The 22,369-nt window shown below is 38.8% G+C and overlaps 1 protein-coding gene across 2 annotated transcripts in view; it reads left to right on the top strand.

The window, feature by feature from the left end:
• The window catches only part of CDH13 (cadherin 13), a gene marked incomplete at its 3' end in the record, with an annotated part of 437,223 nt that overhangs the window by 233,941 nt on the left and 180,913 nt on the right, over positions 1-22,369 (top strand). For both annotated transcript variants that reach the window (XM_084215472.1, XM_084215471.1), the window contains exon 6: positions 17,403-17,547. In XM_084215472.1, coding sequence (XP_084071598.1) covers positions 17,403-17,547 — 145 coding nt within the window. The remainder of the gene's footprint in view (positions 1-17,402; positions 17,548-22,369) is intronic.

The following is a 22,369-nucleotide window of genomic DNA, read 5'->3' as shown; positions in this document are numbered from 1 at the left end:
AATTCTAGGAATCAAAAGCTAATTTTGTGACCAGTTTTGCAGTCTGGTGCGATTTCCCTGCCTCCTAACAGCTACATACAAGGGTCCATATCCTTTCTTGAGGTATGTGCACTACCATCTCTGATCTTCATAAGAAATCATAGTTTTCTAAGCTTAGAAGGGTAAAAATTAGGAAGCTGAGTGTAGAAATAGGCATTGTTTTTGGCTGTTGGTTTTTTACTGCATTGTTAAAATTAAAGATGGAGTTTTAGAGCTGAGTTTTTAACACTGGGTTTACTCATGGGCTGTAGGAAGTGGTGAAGTGGTTCCATACCATGATCAGTTATTTAAGTAGCTTGAATTTTATCAGCACTTAAAACTTGTACTCACATGATTGACACTAATGATCCTGAAAGAGACACTGTATTCTGTGGAGTGAGTAATTTGTTTTTTTAAAGAATTGCTTGGATACCTGTTTATGCTGCAGACTAACAGTGGTGGTGACATTATGATGATACAGCCAATAAATTGGATGGTTATGGTTTTTTTAAAGTATCTGAAATACTTGCCAAGAAAATCTGTCATGCTGGCTGTGAGGAAATGGATATTCACGTGCCTGTGAAATTTTGTAAAGTCAAAGCTGTGGTTTTGGTCTAGCTGCATCTAGTTTTTAATGATCAAAGTTGTTAGTACCTTAAATATTGCAGTGGGATGAGATCAGAGATTATTGCTTCTATTTTCTATAATATTTGCTCCATTTCATGAAAAGTGACTTTTGGTCAGACCTGAGTGCATCTGGGACTTGTGGGAGTTTAAGCAAGGGAGTTTGGCCAACGTGGTTGGCAACCTTTAGGTCATGGATATGTTACTCCTCTTTGGAACCAGATGACTCCAAATAACACAGGGTCATTACTGGGGAAACAGTCCCCTGTGTTAATGTGGTACATGAGGGAATAGTGCAGTCCTGACTTCCCATTCCTGATCCACAGGAGCCTTCCATGGGAGAAAACACCAGCACTGGGAGGAGGATTCCCATGGCTTTTGTTCCCCCACCTGGCTCCTGGGGGCTGAAGGCAGTCACCCAGGGCAGGTGCCCAGCCTCTGCCATCTCCAAATTCCTTTTCCCTGTGAGCCTGGTGTGGACCAGCCATTGCAAACCCTGGGTGTCCCTCTCTTCTGCAGGGTTAATCTTGCAAGGCTGGAAGATCCCTGCTGCTGGCAAGGACATCCTCTAGGACTGCTAGGGTTTTGTGCTGCTGCAGAACATTTCCAGCAGAAATCCACTGCCAGCACGAGGCAAGGCTGTCTGGGGCTGCCACAGGCTGTGGGTAATGCAGGAGTGTCGGCTGAGCAGCTTTCCCAGCACAGCCCCCAGGGCTCCCAGGCAGAGCTCTCTGTGCAGGCACCTTCAGGAGGTCTCCCCATCCTAGGGGCACAAGGGAGGGAGAGCAGGGGTGGAGGAGCCCCTCAGCTTTTACCCTGCATTCCACACACAGGATTCTGTGCATTCCAAGGGCTTCTGTCCCAGCTCGGACCTGTGCTGACCTTAATGAGAACTCTGCAGGTTGATCAGGGGAAGCTGTGCCCTCTGGTTTTTAGGGGGGGAGCTGCATTTCCCCAGTCACACACTAAGAGCAGAAGGGGTTCTTTACACAGGTCCCTTGCTGTTAGCTGTCCCCATAATTTAATTAATGAAAGGAATGAAGAAGGAGAAGTTACATAAGGCCCTTATTTAGGATTAAGAATGTTGAGTGCTTCTTTCTTAGACATAAACTGCAGGCTCTGCTCAAGCTATGGTGCATCAGAAACCCAGATTTGATAAGATTACAGCAACTTCAAGCATCTGCTACTGGTTGAAGTTTTTCAATTTCTGAGTAGTAATCTTTTGTTTAATGTTCTTCGTGTATTAAATCTCCTTAATTCCAGAAACCTTTAATCTGTGTATGTAATAAGACATTCCTGTTGAAGTGCCAAATGCTTTGTTTGCACATTTTTAAGTCTCAGGAATCTGTTAAAAATACCAGAATGTCCTTTGTAGAAGATTATTTAGATCATAGGCTCTATTGACTGGTGGAATTGTGTTTATCTTCACAAAGAGAAAAAACAGGAGATCTAAAGGAGAATAAAGAAAATCACTGAAAAGGAGTCTCCTTCCAGTCCAACCTCATTCCTTGAAAGAAAATGTATATTAATTAAAAATTTAGACACTTCATTTCTGTTGCAAGGATCCTTGCAAAAGAAAAATTATTTTATACATCTAGTGTGTGTTGGAACTGACAGATGAGATTAATATGCTTCTTAAATTACCATTACCAAGGGTCAATTAATGAGTGAACTAACCTTGTGAAAGTCATTCTGAAAGACTAGCTACAGATCTGTAATAGTCCCTGTCAAATCCCACAGAATGGAGAAAATGAGAAACCTGCCAAATAAATACGATACCTATTAATTGCATTCTGCATAAATGAGCTTAGGTGGTTGTTGGTGGAAGGAACAAGAAATAAGTCTGAGAAATGTTGCCATTGATAATATACAAATTTGGAGTAAAATTTACTTGAGGGAACGTGAATGCACAGAAACCTCCCTTGGTAAGAGAAAAGGGAAGTTTCTTGGCAGGCAAAGAATAGGGGATGTGAAGGTTGAATGATCATTAGAGAGATATTTCTTAGGCTATTATATAGTTTATTACCTTGGTAATTAGAGAATTTACCTGTTTTTTAATTTTTTGATGCGATTTTCTGGATCTTTAGAGGTTAACCTATACAAATTAAGGTTTCATTATGACAAGAATTAAACCAGCCGTATTTGTTGTGTGATGGTAAAAAAAACAACTTCCAAATTTACAAATTTCTCTCTGTGGGAAGGACTTCAGAAAATACCCAGCTCCAAATCTGCAGGCTGACCAATCCTCTTGTTAATCCCTAATCTTATTTCCTGTGATCAGGTTATGAAACTGCAACAGGTATAAAAGCAAATTCACAGAAAACCAGTTTGCATTCTTCCAGGAAACCCTGAAGATTTAAGACAGTTCCATCAATAAAATCAACCACTTTTGGGTTAAATTTGGGTGTTCACAGCTATTGGCAACTGCAAATATGATTTTGCACTGTAGGTTTCGATGTGAGCCTGTCTCTAGGTTACTGGGTTCTGTCTGTTAAATCATACAGCTATATCTATTAATGAATAAATATTTTATACAAATATTAAATGAAAAAGCAGAAATTGGCTGTATGATGTGACCCTTGGACAAGCAGCAAGTCAAACATTTATTTGTGCAGCAAACCCCAGGTTTGCTGTGATGCAGAAGTGGCTATTTGTGCATCTAAAGTTATGAGTTGAGGAAATTTGGATATTTATAGAATTTAAATAGCAGTCATGCTATTGGATAGGAGAAACACACCACCATGTGCTGTCATGAAGCTTTGAGCTGGAAATTCCATATTCCAGCCCTAGAAATGTTTAATAGGCAGGTCAGAGAGTGCCAGCAATGCCATGTCACTGAAGGATCAGTCAGCACAGCCACTCAGGGCTGGGCTCAAAAGCCAAAGGCTGAAATGTGCTCAGTTGCAGCCTTTGATGGGTAATTCTAAAATCTAAATGTGGCTCTGAAAAGAAACCTGTTCAGAGAAAAAAGGTTTTTATAAAAGATGTTTTCATATATTTATTCAGTTCTGATCTCTATGATCTTCTGCTGGGTAAAGCAGAACATGAAGCAGAAAAATAAACTTAATGTCACTTCTCTTGTCTGTTGTTTCATTAGTGATAGAACATTTTTATAACATTGAAAATCCTGTATAGATCAAGATTTCTTTTTAGTGAACAACTTCATTTGAGTTAAACTCTTACATGATATAATTTACCTGCTGTCAAACCCAGTTAAGTGACATAGTTTGGTGCTATCATATTCCAGAACATGTCAGGATTTGATGAGCTATGAATGTTATGTTTAGTATCATGCATTTTTAAAAGGTTTTTTTTCCCACCATTCTACTGAACACTCACCGAATCCTTCTCTGAATGTCTTTTATTTTTCTGCAGGAAAATGTTCCTGTTATACAATTTTAGTTCCTTGCTGAAGAGACAATCCATATTCATGCTTATTTTTTGACCTCTTAGTGAGAGATGAAGGTCTGATCACTTCAAATACATTTCTTACAAGGGTATTTTTCTGTGGTTAAAACTTCCAATTTCTCCGAATTGTTCAGCATGGAGCTCATTTATCTCCTGATAAAAACCAATTCTTTCTAAGTGGTGTCTGTAGTAAAATCAGGGCAGCTGAGAAGGCCCAGAGCAGTCTCTGTCCATGGGATGGTGAGAGCTGCTTGCAGAGCACAGAGTGCCATCTGTGGAGCACTCCTGTGAGCCAGCAGCCCTGGCTTGGCAAGGAGGGGACACACCACCATGTGAATAAAATATTTATCCTGCAGAACAGGGATTCTCGGGTTTCTGTGGTTGAGATGGCCCCCCAGGTGTTGAAAGTCTCTTTTTTCCCAGCCCCACGAAGAAGTTGAAATTCCTCAGCTCTGCTTTTCAAGGTTGTTTATTTTCTCTTATCTGTGACATTCTTTCTCTGACCTGCTGAGATCTGCCCAGCAGGTCGGGTTGTGGCACAGTCCCTGCCCTTGGGGTGGTGTTGGCTTTTTATACTAAGAACTACCTGTACTTTATTTGCAATAATTTCCCAATACCTGTCACCTATGTTAGACAGTCTGTCTCTGCTCTAAACCAATCCAGAAGTGTCACCATCCCAGCAGAAGATGGAGGCCAAGAAGAAGAAGAAGAAGGACAGGACACTCCCAGATTCCTCCATCTTGCCTCCTGAACCCCCATTCTAAATCCCCAAAATTCTACTTTCCACCCTGTGACAAATTCACTATCATTCTGCTCAAACTCTCGTGGCTTGTAACTCCTCACACAGAGTTGGTAATTGTTTCCATGGGCTGAAATCAAAGGCTCAGGTGTTTGTGACTCTGTGCCAAGGTCTCTGAGCCCCCTGCCAGGATCTTGAATCACCCAGGGCAGCCAGAGGAATGTCCTGGGTCCTGACATGTGATCAGCCCACTCCAGGTTTTACTGTGTTTCCTTTTGCTCCAGTTTCCTTCTTTGGCCTAAAATGAAACAAACACAGAAATTTTAAAATAGTTCTTCCTGGCCTTCCTTAGGTTTGAGAAAAGATTTTGAGATCTTTCTGCCTTCCTAAGCAGACCTAATAATTTTAAGTTGGTTTCTTTTTGCACTTGGTTTTACAGTCATGGAATTTTCCATGTCCCTTCCAAATGTGGGTTCAGGAGCTTTTGTTATTTCCTATGCCAGGGGATTTACATGGTGCAAGAACAGCAAACTTTCAGTTTTACAAAAGACCTCAATTAAAACCAGAATAGGCTCTTTTTGATAGGCTCCATGGGGTTGATGGATTGCTATGGATTTCAGCTCCACAATCAAACTCTTGGGATTGATTGGACTGAGTTTCTCTGTGTGTTCTGCATTGACCCAGAGAGTTACTTCATAGTGACACATTTATAAATAGGTTACTCCAAATCAAAGAAATTATCTTATGTTTGAACCAGCAATAAATTGATGAGAAGTCACCTTGCCAGGCCAAAGGAGAACCTGTTTGGGTGCAGCAGAACCAAGTGAGGAACTCTCATGCAATTTGCCATTAGTTCTTGTTTTATTGGACCGTAAAATCCAATGATTCTGTTTGCCATGTCTGTCAAATTAAAAACAAGAAAGTGACAGGAACAATGGAATAGAGACAGGACTCCACCTAGTCACAGAGCAGAATTTGGGGAATAAATCTTGTTTTCCTTTTTTTAGATACTATCTAAAGTGTCTGAATAAAACACTGTACTCAAAGGGACTGTTGCAATTACACTGGCAGAAATAATGACACTTCAAACTTAATTATTAAATACATTTCAAGCAAATCCTGCTGTACTGCTAAAATAGCTCCCTGTTGCATGAAAAAGTTCCGATTTTAACACACACCTATTATTTTTAGAAAAGATCTGTGCTGGGATGTAGAGTCCCTTAATTGACATTGGGGAGTGCACTCCTCAAAGGAAGTGTGATGGAGTAAAATTGCACAGGATGATTTTCCTCCACCTTGTGACTTCAATGCCACTTTGTGAACAAATACAGGAAAGTTGAATAGTCTGGTCTGTGCAAGAAATCCCTGTGTTGCTTTGGGGCATCGACTTCAAAAGTCTCTTCAAGGACTTCTTCTTCTAGGACATTTCAAATTTTAAAAAATTGCTGCACCCCAGTAGATTTTAACAGCTCAGAACTCTGCAAGATTTTTCTTCCTTTGCATATTTGTTTGTCTGTTTCATTCTCCAGTCTTACCACAGCAAGCCTCTGTGTTTGAAATTAGTTGCCTTTATTTAATTCCTTTTACATTGTACATACTTTTATTTCTATTTTGCCTTTACTTGACCCCTGGTACTCTGTTGGTGATTATCTTTGTGGGTCCCAAAAATCCCTTTCTTAGCTTTTTGAGTTACAGTCTTGCAATAGGAGAAGGAAATGTTTCTGCAGCACTTGCTGGGATGAGTTCTGAAATTTAAAATTTACTCCTTTTATTATAATTTGGTTTGTGGGTACAGGAAAAAGGGTCTTGCTGATTGAATTTTGTAATTCAAAAAAACGTTTTTTCACTTGCAATTGTTGGTGCTTAGAGCATTTAATTAATTTTTTGACTGACTATATCCAGGTTTTACTTTTTGCTGGAATGACTGATTTTCCAATTCTCCCTTGGCCAAATACAACATTCCACATAGGATTTTTTTTTCAGTTGATACAACTGATGCAGCTTGATGTAATCAGTGAAAAAATAGACATCTACAAAGTAATCATTGTTAAAAAAAAAAAGCTTTGATTGTATTTTTGGACTGAAAATCATGTCTGTTATTTTTTGTGGATAGTAAAAAGTTTGAGAAGGGTAAAAAAGACAAAAGATGTGGGTCTGGAATGCTGAAACTTGCTCAGATAAGGTTGTCATAATTTGGAGTTTAGAAAAAGCATGAAGGACAGAAACAAAATGGGTGTGGAAATGTGGCATGGATGAAGTCCTGAAAGTTAGTGACAAATCAGCAAGGCAGAAGTCTGTGGATTTGGTTTGAGATCTGCTTTTATGAAAGTGCAGCGCAGGAATTGTTGTTGTGTGCTGTAAAACATCTTGTAAGATCTCAGAATTAAGGGAAAGTGGTGGTGGAGCATAAAATTTACTGAGGAAGTGCCTTCCTAACATGCTAAATGAAGTAAATTATGGTTGACTGAGATATTTAAAATAAATAAATAAATCCAGTGAGGCATGCTGGAACTGCAAATTACACCTTAAGATTAATAGTTTTAACAGGTAATTTTGTCATGAGAGCTGAAGACCAGTGAAGCATTTCACAAAGTTCCTGGGTGAAATGTAAGCAAGGAAAATAAAAGAACATGAAATAAATTCTGTCTTTCCATGTGTCACTACGCAGCAGATGCTTGCTGATCCTTCAGGAATCACATTAGAGCTATTTGTCTACTCAGAAAAGACTTTTTAGGTGTTAATTCACCTAATTTAAGACTCATTGACTAAATCTTCCTTTATTCACAATTAATGTAGAGAGATGGTCCAACATGTTAACAGTGACAAAGACTCAGTTAAGAGAGAGAGAAGAGGTAATTTGAAATGACATTTTATTTTGGATCAGGCTGCCCTGGGAATATCTTTCCACTACATCCATGTCTGCAAACTACTTTTCTGCTATAATAATGTGGAAAGTGTTCAGATAATTTCTTTTTTTCTGTGAATGAATTATAGATTTAATAGGAAAAAAAACCCACTACACTGCTGGAATGAAACAGAGAAACTGCTCATTGTGTGTGATCTGGGATGTGCTGATCTGTCTAGCTGCTCTCACCAGGAAGATCAGCTGTCTGAATTATAAAAATATCAGCCACAAACACCCTTTTGGGAAAAAACCAAACAACTGGGCATAATGTGAACTCAATAAAGCTGACTGCAGACAAAATCAGCAAAAAACTCCTTAAGTCTGGGATGACAGGGCAGGATAAAGAGAGGTTTGTTACCTCCAGTGCTTGCACATCATCCCAGCTGCTGAGGGCATGGAGTGCAGCAGGGCAGGGAAAGCCAGGCTCTAACTCTGAATACTTCTGGACTATATTTTATATATTTACCCCCACACATGTCAAAATTCTTAATAAAACAGCTTCCAAGCCCTGATGCTATTGAGGGAGATCAATAAACTCACTTTTACTGACGAGTGTAACCAAACCCAGCAGGGAGGGAGTTGTGATGATGCTTCCCACACCTTTTATCATCAGCATCGAAATGTGTCAGTTTTGGCTCACAAAGAGGCAGCAAAGTGCCAAATGTTTACTAGACAGGGTTTGAGGAGGAAGGAAAGGGCTGTTCCATGGCAGGAATGTGGTCACACAGGCAGATTCCAGTTGGTAACGTGGGTGCTCTGAGTTAAGGAGAGGCTGCCAGGGCTTGGGAAAGGAGTTAGAAGGAGATTTAGCAGCAGAATAAAAATAAATAATAAATTAATAAAATTAAATACATGAATGAGAAAGGGTACACAAACAGAACTCTTAACAGATTATCACCCCATCCTGTGTGCTGGAGAAGGGCCATGGCACACATCTTGTGCCACAATCCAATCCTTCTGTGATGGGAGCTTGGCAGCTCTGAAATTTTGATGGGTTTTGTAAGACATGGCCCTTAGGATTTGCAGCGTGGTCGTCTCAACCCTGTGAGCAGGACAAATAAATCTCATCTGGTTCTCTTTTTCCTGCCTTCTGGAGATCAGCCTTCCAAAAGGAGAAGTTTAGGAATGCTCTGGAATTGCATCTTACAGGGCTGTGACAAATGCAGTATATAAAGTACGGTGATGTCATTTCAAATTTTGAATTGCAGAACAATTTTATTTACAGGAAAAGCAAATTTTTGAGCAACTCCACCGGAAAAGCCCTTGTCTCTAAAGTGTTTTCTTCACTGACACTTGGATCCCAAGCACTCTTGTTTTGCTCTTGGATGGGCTTTGAAGGAGTCCTGGCTGCAGCTGTCCCCTGGGTGGAGGGGATGAGCTCCAGGATGTCACCCCAGGAGTGTGACAGGGCTGCAAACTCAGGCTGCAAGGCAGCAGTGACCTGCAGGCCCTGTGTGCAGCCTGTAAAATCTTCTGTACAAGTGCTTTGGTAACTGCTTGTTTTGTTACTTTAACACAGGGACCCCTGACCTGTTCCCTCTGTTCTAGCCTGGTATCTGCCTGGGTGATCCTGGACTTCAAAGACCTTTTCCTACTCGTTTGCAGGAGCAGATATTTTAAGCAATAATAACAAAGCCAAATCTATGTATGTGTGATATATCCCTGGCATTTGCACTGACCTTTATTTCTTATGCCTAAAAAAGTCATTTCCTTGTCACTGATGCATTTGGGATCTTGCATTTTGGTTTTTGGTCTGATTATCTGCAGGCTCTCTCTGACCCTGTTGCATCTTGCATCCTTCCATGAATTGAAATCTGTTAAACTCTTGCCACTCTTGCCACACTTTTGGAGTTATTTTTGAGCAGCCAGAATGGTGAGCAGTGTCAAATAATGCCAGGAGCTATTTAAAAGTGCAAAGCTATTTTTTTTCAGTTTTTCTTTTTTAAGTGTCTTTATTACTTTTGTGGTGCAGCATAGTCTAAAAATTCTGGTCCAGCTTATGTCTTAATCCTTTATTTCAGCCCTACTTTGTCTCTTTTTGATTTCTTGAATATTTTTCTGGTGATTAGAATTGATTGCTTTGGTGAATCCTGATGCCTTCTATGTCTCCCCCACCCCTGCTCCCTTTTTGAGGGGATCAGCATGTGCTCTCTTGTGATATGGAAAGATTTTAATTAGATTTTAATTTACATGATCATCCTTAATACTTTTGGTCTGTGTGAAGTACACGTGGCTGCTTGAAGAGCTGTGCTGCTCCTCAGATTTGAGGGATGTTCTTCTCGTTTGTTCACTGAGGTTATTTTTGGAGTGGGCATTCTCATTTCAGCTCCTAGATAATACTTAACAGAATGGATGCTTCAGAAGTTATTTTAATTCGATTTTTGTAGCCATAGAAGAGATTCTTTGAGGCTTTCTGTTGTAAGGATGCATAAAATTATTTTCACTCCTGCTTTTGTGTCTTTACAGATGTAGAGTTCTGTGTAACTGGGGGGAAAATTTATGTACTGAGAGGACAACTGGGTTTTCAAAGATCTTTCAAAGGTGTTTTGATTTTAATAGGATTTATTATCCAGCCTCATAAGGCACTTTGAAAAATCATACTGTGCACATGTTGGTAGCTTAATAATCTTTGTAAATCTAATTTTACATTACTTGCTCAGCAAGAGATGGAATATCACTATCAGTCTTGTGTGCAGAGATCAAAAACCCAGATTCAAGCTTGATTTAAATTTTGTCTGCTCTGTGGCTTTGGTGAAGTCATTTCATCTCTGTCTCCCACCCTTTGCTTATCTTATTTATGTGACTGATTCTCTTTTGAAACATTCTGGGGCTGTTGGTGCCATCAGTTCTATCATTATTGATTGGGATGGTTCAGTTTGAGCATCTCAGACCTGCTTTATGCCCATCCTAAAGTGGGGATTTTGTGGGGTTTGGAAATGCAGACATTTGTTCTGTGAGGATGGCAGGATCCTGGAGCAGCTCCAGAAGAGAGAATTTTGGGATAATATCAGAATCTTCCCTTCTCTGCTCCCAGTTCCTTTGTTCCCTGTGACTTTCTGCATGACATGAAACCCAGTTTTCTCTCATGCAGCCTGACTGTTTGTGTCCTAGAAAGTGACATTTCTCAGAGGGACTGGGGTTCACAGGGACACATCTGGGGCAAAAGATGCACAGAAGCTTTGGAAAGCTGCTGGTTACAAGTGCCTGATACTATATAGACTCTTAAATGTTCTGTGAATATCAAAAGGAATCTTTGCAAAGAATTGTTTATTGCAAAGATTTAGATGTTAAAAATAAGAAATCTTAAAATAAAAGACACAAGAACTCACAAGTAAATCTGGTCTGCTCAAAACTGACTTTAAAAACCCCTGAACATACCCATTATTGCTTGCTGACCCCTTTGTTCTTATAACTTAAAACCAACCTCAGGAATAGGTGGGAAAAACTGTGAGATTAATTAATCCATTTTGTGGGTTTGTTTTTTCAGTTGACACACAAAAATCTGGTATAAATTCCCAAACTGTTTATTTTATATTTTAATGAGACAAAATATCAAATATTGTCAAAATATAAAATATTATCAAAATAATTTTTGGAATTGGGTTTAGCATGAAGAAAAGGCAGAGTTCATTTTGGTATAAGATTTTTATGAGGAGGCAATTAATGTATTTTTTCTGCAGTTTATGCCATCATTCTCTACAATTTTGGGGGTTTTATATTTCTCCTCTGTGATTTTTTTCATGGAAAAGGGGCCATTTTATACTTAGAACAGAGAAAAATTTCCAGGCTTTAAGCTGTACAGAAAACAACACTTTTTTAAACAAAATTGTGATTCAGAGACACAGCTGGGGAAGAAAATGCATTTCCTGTGACACTAATGGTGGCACAGTGTATACATTCAATTAGATAATGAATTCATAATTGCTTGGTTTCCAGCTATGGAGCAATTTAATGCATTAAAACCAAAAAATAATAAATGTATGGCATTGTAGCTTCATTTTCCAGCAAGGAGCACATTCCAGTGATGGCATTTTTCTAGGAATATTGTGACTTTCCTGGATTGCCAGTGCCAGGTTTTCCAGTGGAAAAAAGAGTTTCTGATCTTATCTCAAGGCAACAGGAGCTGCAGGTACAAGGAGCTTTCAGAACTGGCCTGTGCTGATTGAAAAATGGCCAAGAAAATGTTTTTGTGCTCCATCCTTCAAGGGAAGGGTGAACAATGGAGAGATTTTCTGCACAAAAAATCATGTGGAAAATGTGCAGGAAGCTGTTATTTAATTAAATTTAATTAAGGCTCTAAGAGTTCTCTGACTTGGGCTGGTTTTGTTTAAAGAAAAAACAGTTGAAGTAACGTGGGAATGTTGATTTGACAGTCACATACAGATAAACCCCCTTGCTGACAGGTTCACATGCAACTTGAGCTTTGGAAAGGCAAAAGGTTCTTTTCAGTCAAAAGTGGATAAACTTGGCAGAACTTGCTATGGTATGCTTCACAAATTAAAATATGATGCAGGCCCTGACCTTTGAGTCCACTGATGTGACTAATTATTAAAATAAGCCCACTGCCTTAAAAGCCAGAGATAGAAGCACATATTTTACTGTTTATAATATTAAATTCCTCTTTCTTCCCTTCAAATTTCTATTAATGCATCTGCAAACCTTTGCAACTGAAGTGATCAAAGAATATGAAGTGACTCTTGCTGAAGAATTAACTCCTTGTCACTTTGGAGAGATAGAAGTCTTGGGCTTTTAAAAAAATTTGTTTAATTAATGCACACAGTTAAGAGATAGTTGTGCTAAGAAAAGAGGAGCTGTGTATTAATTAATTTTTGAGATGGATGCAGTAGCAAGATAAAGCCAGTGGAAGATGTTCCTGGAGCACTTCCATGGCTAATTAATCCCTTTCCACCCTGGCTCTGGCTCTGAGTGCCAGGTGAAATGCTCTAATTGCAGGTAATGGGGCTGGGTTTTGCTATCATTGCTACAGCTGGGCTGTGGTGGGCGATAGAATTATGTTCAACTCTGAAAAATTGAGTATTTTTGTCTTGCACCCTCTCCCTCCATCTCTTATGGAGCAATATAACTATTAACTAATGTTTTATTCATACGCTTAAATCAGGAAAATTTACTTGTAATTAGTTTCTCTTTGTCTGAATTATCTTGTCTGGGTAATGTTAGGTACTTGCATAAAATTTTTACTACGACCTTGCACTATAAAGAGAATTTCTTTACTACATTTTATCATCTACAGGTGGCTAAATTTTCTTTTCTTACCAGGGAATTGCCTAAATGAAAGATCCATTGTCTTTCCTTACTGTCAATCCACACTTAAAAACTGATGATAAATAAACCTAACAAGTATTTTCAATAATTAATCTGATCAATAAATAAATCCAGCAGTGATTAGAATCACTGAGGTGGGGCAGGTGGTAGTGTTGCAGTATTTTGGATGGTGCAGTGCTCCTGTGGAGCTGGGGATGAGGAACAAGTAGAAAAACCATCTGTTGAAACAAATGGAAAACTTCCATGAGAAACATTCCTGTGGGCAACAAATTGGAAATTAAAATTAGATGGCAGGTAATGACTAAATAACCTGTCTTAGGCTTTGAAGATAATTAAGCACTAAAAGATATTCCAGATTTACTTATGAAAATCTCCAAATTTATGATATAATTTTATGTGGGCCATTGGCTGGCTGGCTGCAAAGTGAAAATAGACATTTATATGCAGAGAAGGAAGGTGGCTCTCCAGAATCATTTCACCAAAAGCAATAAATGAATGAAAACAACCCTTCTGTGAAGAGAAACCTTTGAAATTACTTGAAGTAATGGTAAGAACGAGACTGGTTATCTTTTCATGTAAATGTTATTGCTGACTGCAGAGTAGAAAGGATTCAAGACTGTTTAAAATAAAGCAGAAAGCTCAAAATGAGCAACTTTGAATAAGCTTAGCTTCTGATGAGATCATTATATTTGGGGTGATGAAAGATCCTTGCTTTGCATATGCTGAGGGAAATGGGATGGGAAGCCTAGAAATAATCCATTTTGAGAAGGGAGAGGGTTCAGTAGGAGTTTGCCAGATAGGAATAGATTTTATCCTGCCTGCAGTTTGGGGTTTATGCTTTTCCCTGTTCCACTGCTGTGCCTAATTTGATCAGTGATCAAACAATCAGTGTTTCTGAGCTATGGTGGGGCACCAGCCAAAGTCTGTTTTGCATCTGATCATGGAGTTTTGTGCTGTGAGGTGTAAAGTTTCTCCTAAACCCTTGATTATCCTTTGTGGTTTGCATGTGCACTTGTGTCAAAAATGAAATTGGGATTTAGCCTCAAGAGCTGCTGAAAATCACAGGTGAGATTATGATGAGCATGACTTCATCATTACCATTGAGTCATGGTTTGGGTTGGAAAGGACCATCTAGTTTCCACCCCCATGAACATAATTCCATAACTTTTAAGTGGGAAAGTATCCATTTTTCACAAAATAAACAGCTGCAGGACTCTGCAGGTTGGGTTTTTTCTTTGCATTTGTTCCAATCTGTTTTTATGCTTAGCACATGTCCTTGGAGCTGCATTGTTATAGCCAGTAGGAGCCTAAACCCTTTCTGAATGTGCCATTCCAATTTCTTGTTATCAAAAGAATTAATTCAGTATCTTTCCTACATCAGTAAAGTTTTACATTAAAACCAGAGAGGTTTTCTTGCCTTCTGCATTGAAAAACTGAAATCTCACAGTTCTGTTAGTTGGGACAATCTCATTTCCCACCTGGTTTTATTTACAACCTGTTCAAAGTGCCAATATTGTCTTTTACTTGAATGCTTTTCTCACTTGCATGTGTTGGGTTTTTGGAAATAACAATATACTTCTGCTGTTATTTTGTGAGCAGATTTTATGGATTTTTTGGTTTTGTTTTAATTTGGGCTGTTTTTGTTATTTTTTTTCATGAGAAATCTAGAGAAAATATCAGACAGCTTCTTTCACAAACTGGTCATATGATGGCCATAACTTCAGTGCTGCAGGTTTTTATTTTGAAAAAATTGTCGAATGGGTTTAAAAGGAGCTGGTGAGTTAACTCAATGATGAGGACAGGCTTGAAAATTATTGTACAAAGATTAATAAAATAAAGTCCTCTACAATCTTAATAAAATGAAGAAGATATCCTGTAACTGTTCCTACAGACCTGTCATGCCAAATTTCTTGGACAGCTGCTCTCAGATGCAGTGGACTTGGCAAAGATAAAGTAAATCTATTTCAGTCATTAATAAGAATCTCCTTTTCCTTAATCTGTGCAAGTCTGAGAAAAAACCCCAAAAACTAGTGTTAGATCAGCCTTTGTTTTAAATGACTTACAATTCTGATAAAGCAGCTGAAGCAGTTTTTTAAATTTAGCAAAGTCTTTGTTCTTTCCAATGAACAGCGCAGTCACTTGATACTGAGAGATAGATTAGGAGCAAATTATCTTGAATTTGAAAATTAATTTCCTGGAATTTCACAGGGAAATATTGCTATTCTTTCACTTCCCAAAGCAATTAACATGGTTTTGATGAGTCAGTTTTACTGTGATAAAGTGTCCAGCTCTGGAGTCTTCAGCACAGGGATGATGTGGATATGTGAGTCCAGAGGAGGCCTCAAAAATGAGCAGAGGGCTGGAACACTCCTCTGGTAAGGACAAGCTCAGAGAGTTGGGGTGCTCAGCCCCAAATCTGATTGTGGAGGTTTGTGCTGTGAGGTGTAAAATTTCACCTAAAGCCTTGTTTATCCCTTGTGGTTTGCATGTAAAGAGAAGAAAAAGCCTCGGGAAGACCTTAGAGCCTCTTTCAGGGGATTACAGGAAGGTTGGGGATAAACATTTAGCAGGGCTTGTTTGATAGGACAAAGAGAAATGGTTTTGAACAAAAAGAGAAGAGATTTGAACTAGATCTAGGGAGAGGGAAATTAAAATGAGGGTGGTAAAATACTGGCATGGTTTGCCCAGAGATGTGGTGGGTGTTCCATCCCTGGAAAACCTTCAAGGCTAGGTTGGTTGGGACTTGGAGCAACCTGATCAGTGAAAGGTTCCCTGCCCATGGCAGGGGCTGGAAATAGATGAACTTTAAAGGTCCTTTCCAAGCTAAATTATTTTATGATTAATTTTTTCAGCAGTTTCCAGCTGTAGCTAAAACTGTATTTGACTTTAATGTAGTTCAGGAACGGAATCTCTTTTCCTTTCCCAGTCCCATCACATCCCATGGCAAAGATTCCTGCATTGGCTTTGGAACTCAGAGTAGAACAAACCCAAAAGCTGAAGGGGAGGTGCTCCCAGAAATCTTCAGCTGTGCCAAAGCTACCGGAATCATTCCAACCAGAATATTTGTCTGCCTTTAAGCTGTTAATCCATATAATAAAAAATAAGGCTTGGGAAAGGTTTGCAAGAACAATTCCTAGACAAGTGAGGCTAAGCAGTGAGTAGATGTTAAAATGGACTGTGACACTATTTACAAACAGTGCCTGTAAGTAGGTGTCTCACTCATAACAAATACTCCTACTCACACCCAACACATTGAATTAAAAAAGAGGAAGGTATTTATAAGCATAACAGAAAACACAGAAAGGTGATAATAAGCCATCCATTTTAATAAGGAATTAGGATTCTGACCTATTTCTTTCCCAGCTGGATTTATCACTAAGTTATAAATAACTTACAGGTATAAGGCAGGAGAATGAAGAATAAATTAACAGTATAAACAAAATGCTCAGAGACTTCCAGCCCCTGCTGGCTCCATTTTCTCAGGGAAAGACTGGGAGAGAGTGATATTAACATCTGAGCTCAGGTTCATTTTCTGGCTGGCTTAACTCCATTAGAGTCTGGGGATGGGGAGGGCAGGTGAGAATGATAGTGGTGTCTCAGAAATGTTTATTGCTGTATTTTATTGATTTCTTGTGAGGGGAGAGAACTGCAGGTATAGCACACAGTTGCAATCTAAATTGATTTCTCTGTTGTTTAAGAAGTTTTGGCGTGGTTTGTCCTGGTGACTCATTGGGACCTTGCACTGCACGTGGTTTGGGGGATTGATGTACAATAAGATCTTTCTCTCCAGTTTTTGGAAGTAAAGAAAGTCCAAACAAATCTTCAGCTTGTGAATATACCCACCTGATTGAGACTGAAGATATTCTTTCATTCTTCCACACTTGATTAGAAGACTCAGAGAAATCTGAAAATGGCCTAGCAAACACTTCATGTCATCACCATGGAAAAAATGTCTAAATGTCTACAGCATTCCTGCTTTTTTTATTTTTCATGGTTTTTGTTTTCTGTTTCTTTTTAAAAAGGTTTTGGGTGAGCATTGATATCAATTCTACCATGATAATTCTATTCTGTCCACTGGAGGTGCGCTTGATAAAAGCAAAGAAACAAATTCTAACCAAATATTCACATGAGTTGGATCAAGTTTGCAAGAGGTCTTGTTTTTTGGGTTTTTTTTAAGCTCTGGTCTATTAATTCTTTGGGCAATACAGCATCTTCAGGCTGCCAGGGGGTATCTCAGTTTAAATGTACATCTGTCTCTTTTGCTTCGAGGAGAAATCTGCTCTGAGCCTGGTCCAAAAGAAAGGGCTGCAAGTGGTGTCTTTGGCAGGGCCTGGCCACACCAGCGCTCATCAGAACTCGTTTTTTCTTCTCTCTTCTCACTGTGACAGTGAGCTCATGACTTGATTCCTTTTTCTGCTCACACAGCTGGAGGTGGAGGTGGTGGATATGAACGGGAAGACCTTGGATGGCCCGGTGCGCCTGGACGTCTTGGTCATCGACCAGAACGACAACAGGCCCATGTTCAAGGAGGGCCCCTACGTTGGGCACGTCATGGAGGGCTCTGCCACAGGTGAGTCCCAGCCACCCCCAGCTCAGGAAATTATTGCATTTGCAGGAATCCTCATGGCAGGGAGGAATGATGCATCTGACTCCTTATGATATATTACCTTAGAGAATACTATACTATACTATACTAAACTATACTAAAGAATACAGAAAGGATAGTTACACAATGCTAAAAAGATAATAAACAAAACTTGTGACTCTTTCCAGAGCTGTGACACATCTTGGCCCTGATTGAAATGGCCAATGAGTAAAAACAACTCACAGCAGAATCGAATGGAACAATCACCTGTGGGTAAACAATGTCCAAACACATTCCACATGTGAGCATAACACAGAAGAAGTAAATCAGATAATTATTGTTTTCCTTTTCTCTGAGGCTTCTCAGCTTCCCAGGAGAAAAATCCTGGGCGAAGGGATTTTTTCAGAGAATGTGAATATGATAGTAAATAGAGCCTGAACAAATCCTCTGTTGATAAATGCATTATTGTCGCTCTGTACAAATTTTCTTGCTGATTTTGTGGCTCACTGGATTCTTCCTCCACAAAAAGAAGTGGACAATCAGCACAACTTTAGGACAACAGGTAATGATTTTTGAATGACAAGTCTCTGCAGTAAAAAAAAGAACTAAAGGGCAAAAAAACCCCAGAAATTAGTTGGGAATAGGAACTTTGATTTAGGTTCATGTTTTTTCTTCATCTCTGGAATCAATGAAGACAACCCCTAGGGTATGATTAAGATTCAAACCAAATACCACGAGCAATTTCTGTGCAGAGTAGGAATTTCACATTTTTTTCCTGTAAGTTTAGTTACTGGAAAGGTTATTTTTATTTGTTTACGTAGCATGGGTCTGGTAAATAACACAAATAAATGAAAAGCACATTATGAATAAACTAATGTTGTAGGGGAGATTGAAATGCTGAACAATGCTGATAAACAGATGTTGAAAATGCAGATACAACTGTTGCAGCAAAACAAAAACACATTGATAATTGAAGTTAGTAAGAAAAATATTCTGATGAGGAAATTCTACAAGAGTAAGATATTGTTCCGAGGTTTAATGTGGGTATAGCCATCCAAGTTAAACTCTTCCCTTATATTATGTAAGCTTTCTGCTGAATTTTGCAATTTTACATAGAGTTCTTCGTACCTAAAACCTGTGGGTATGAAATGCATTACAAGCTGCTCCTTCAATAGATTAAATTTTTGAGGTAAATGTTTATTTACCTCACTGTGACAAGCATGTAATTAAGATATTGATGATCTTTTCAGCCAAACGAGAAATGTTTCATATTTGAGAATATGGCTGCCAGCGGAACACTCTTTTCTTTTGTTGGTCTCTAGTACATTTTTTAACTGGCAATTCTCTATTTTTATTATCCATAAACTCTCCTTGTTTTCCTTTTTTTCCCACTCCTTATATTGAAGTTTACACTTCTGATTCAGTAGAGATGTTTCTCAGCCCACCTTCCAGTGAATTCTTCTGTAATAGTTTCATCCATTTTCTCCTATTGCTGTTTTGTATTGACTCAGGTATCATTTAGCATTTTGATTGTCTTTCCTGTTGGCCAAAGTTTGAATAATTTTTCTCAACTTTCCCTCACTTCCCCTCCCTCCCTTACCCTCCAGGTATTCATCACATTAAACTTCATAACTTCATTTGCCTAGTGTCAAGAGCACCAATGCTTGCAAAATTATTTTGTGCACGATGGAACCTGTGGAATCAGGGTTGGCTGGAATCAGTCACAGCTCTCTATGCAGATGGCACCCACTCAGCCACGATTTCCTGGTCTTGTTTTCCATAGTTCTTCACAATTTATGGCACAGATCTTCAAATTATTCATCAGGCTCTGCTATTTTATCACAGAGGTTATCAGAGAATGTTCCCAGCTGGAAGGGCCCCCCCAGCTGTTGTGCTGCTCCAAATCAAAGGTTACCCTGCACAGCTTGAGGGGAATCCTGATGTGGTGGCAAGTGGCATTCCTGAGGCCTTCCCTTTGGATTGCAATTGGGCTGTATTTCATTGCTGAAGCTGCAAAAGGAAGGTTTTGGATGGGGATTTTTGAAGGGATTTTGAATGAGTTGGAGACGGGATGTCTCAGTATTTAAGTGATGAGGTTTATTTTTCTCGTCTTCTATATAGGTAGGCAGGGTGAGTTCAGCTCACATCTTCACAGCATGGTTCAGAAGGTCACAACACCCTTAGTTATAAGACCTTTCAAGGATTTATTGATTAATAAAATACTGTTAATAAGGATATTTATATTTTTGATTCAATACTTAAATATTTCATTTTATGGACTCATGTTATAGTATAAGCTTTCTTAGTTAATTATGTTATGATACACAAACTTACAGTGCTGCATTTTAAACTTCTTGTTTACCTGTGTAACTACTTTCATTTTTTTCTATATTTAAAACTCTAAAACTTGTTTCTGTCTTAAAGCTACATTCTTGCTTCTATTACACAGAAATTACATAAACACAGAAATTGCAGTGAAAAGTTGTGCCAAGAATCTTCTTTTCTATCTGAGATAAACATAAATCCACCAAAACTGAAGGAAACATGGAAACTCTGTGTGATTTTTTGTATTTATTTAATCTGCTATGAATAATTAAAGAGCCTTTTGAGCACAGTCCCAGTGAGGATGGTTTGGACGGTGTTTAAATAGATTTTTTTTATGTCGCAAAGGCCATTCACATTTTTTTGTGTGTGATTTTTAAACTCACAGTAAACAGCACTGGTTATTTGGATACCTACAATTTATGTGCCATCACATTCCTGGAGAGGCAAGTACCTGCCTATAATTACTGAGAGTACAAACTACATTACAATGAGTATTCATCTGAATTTAAAGCCAGGGCTTGCCAGACCTTGTAATTAATGATAAAAATATGTGACTGCTAGGTGATATTGCTACAGATTTATTTCTTGATATATCATTCCTAGGGAAATTTAATAATATAGTTAGTTACAGTAAATTAGCTCTTTTCAGGGAAAAATTGTTATGGTTCTGAAAATAGCCCATAGTCAAATCCTGATAAAGTACACTCAAATGTGTGCTTAAAGTGACCACAGATGTGCTGAGATTTCTATTAGGACTTTTCCTGGAGGGACTGCAAACTTGGAGGCTTTTTATCAAAATAAATAAATTGGAAGACCAGTAGAAACTGTTTGAAGACAGGAGAACCAGTTTGATTTGTTGGTTTTTATTTATACCAGCTCCCATTTCTGGATGAGGTTGCAGTCAGCATATATGTACCAGGAAAATAATGGCTGAGCCTGGTTCAGTGACACTGATGGCAATTTTTGGACTGACTGTAATGAGTTTTGTGTTCACTGCACTGCTGCTTTTTCATGGTTTTGTTTTCTGAGTTATGACCCAGTTTATTTCCTGTAGATCTGATTTTTCCAGCTGCCAGCTCAAGGCTTGAGGAGCTGTGTCTTGCAGCAGCCTCACCTGAGCACATTAATGAGGGTGGCTCCAATCCCATGGATTCCACAGGCAGGCAGAAACATTTGGAAATCTCACTTTTAGAGGTTGGAAAGTGGAGGAGGGTTACATGAACTTAGCAGCCACCTCCTTTCTCTTGCTGGAGGCCCTTGACAGAAATTATTTTAAACACATCTGACATGATGTGAGTTACAACAATATGCTGCAAACCCAGTGGGGTAAAACCTTAACTGCGGTGGTTTAGCAAAATTGCTTGAGAATTGCATTTAAAGAAAGTGACTTGTTTTCTGTGCTGCACAATTGCCTGGATCCATTGTATCCCAGCCAAGGAGCCTGGACTGACAGATGTCTATAAATAATTGCTGGAAATAAAGGGACACTTGGAGACATTTAGAGAGGAAACCAAAGGAATTAAGAAGAATAGCCTAGAGGGTTCTGCAGTATCATAAAACAGTAATTTGTAGAGCTGGATAAAGCATGAGGAAGGGGCTGAGTATCACTGGTAGCTCTGGAAAATAGTGCAGTGGTTAATGTAAATGCAAACTGGTGCTGAAATTGTGTCTTTTTATTTAGAACCACCTGCCAGGTTGGTTGATTCGTGGTTTTGGTTTTTTTTAATACTTAACCTAACAATAAGTTCAATACACAGATAAATAGAAATGGGATTGTATGTGATAGATGAAGTCAAAAGAGCCCATGAAAGGGAAACAAAAGGCCAGCTCGCCTAGCAAAGTGGCAAAAATAAATTTGGCATCATTGACTTTTACACACCTGTTGCCAGCTTTGATACATTTCAAATATTCTGGTACTGTTTTCCAGACTCTCTTTATTTGTGCCCTGCAATCCTTGCTGGCCTGTGGCAGAAGAAGATTGCCAAAGGTGTAAAATTAATCAAATTGCACTGAATTGGGGGAAGTGTCAAAGTCTTCTTCTTTCTTTTGACCTATAAATCCCAGGGGACAGAGGGAAATCAAAGGGTATTTTTACAAGTTATCTTTTTGCTGAAAGATTAAGTTTTTTTAAAGTCAGAAAGAGCCATTAGAAAAGGATAGCAAAGGATATAGTATCTTTTTATTTAGATAAAAGTAGAATATGGAGTTTTCTAATATTCTCATTCTGCCTGCACCAGGGCTAGGGTGGCACTTGAGTCTTTTTGTCACAGAAGTTCACTGTTGTGCATAAATTTTTATTTGTTGATATTTTATTGAATTGGGTTTTTGCAGTATAAACTTAAAAGTATCTATAGATCTGATCTGCAAAGCAGAAATATCTCAGAAAATTCACCTAAAAGCTATCTCAAAATTGAAGGTTTGAACCTGAAGTTTTTTGATGCCTAGCACTGCCACTTGCAGCAATACTCAGATTTAGAGGAGA

The sequence above is a fragment of the Fringilla coelebs genome, assembly GCF_963513975.1.
Source record: "Fringilla coelebs genome assembly, chromosome: 14".
Taxonomy (NCBI): domain Eukaryota; kingdom Metazoa; phylum Chordata; class Aves; order Passeriformes; family Fringillidae; genus Fringilla; species Fringilla coelebs.
This window is presented reverse-complemented; position numbering and strand designations above follow the sequence as displayed.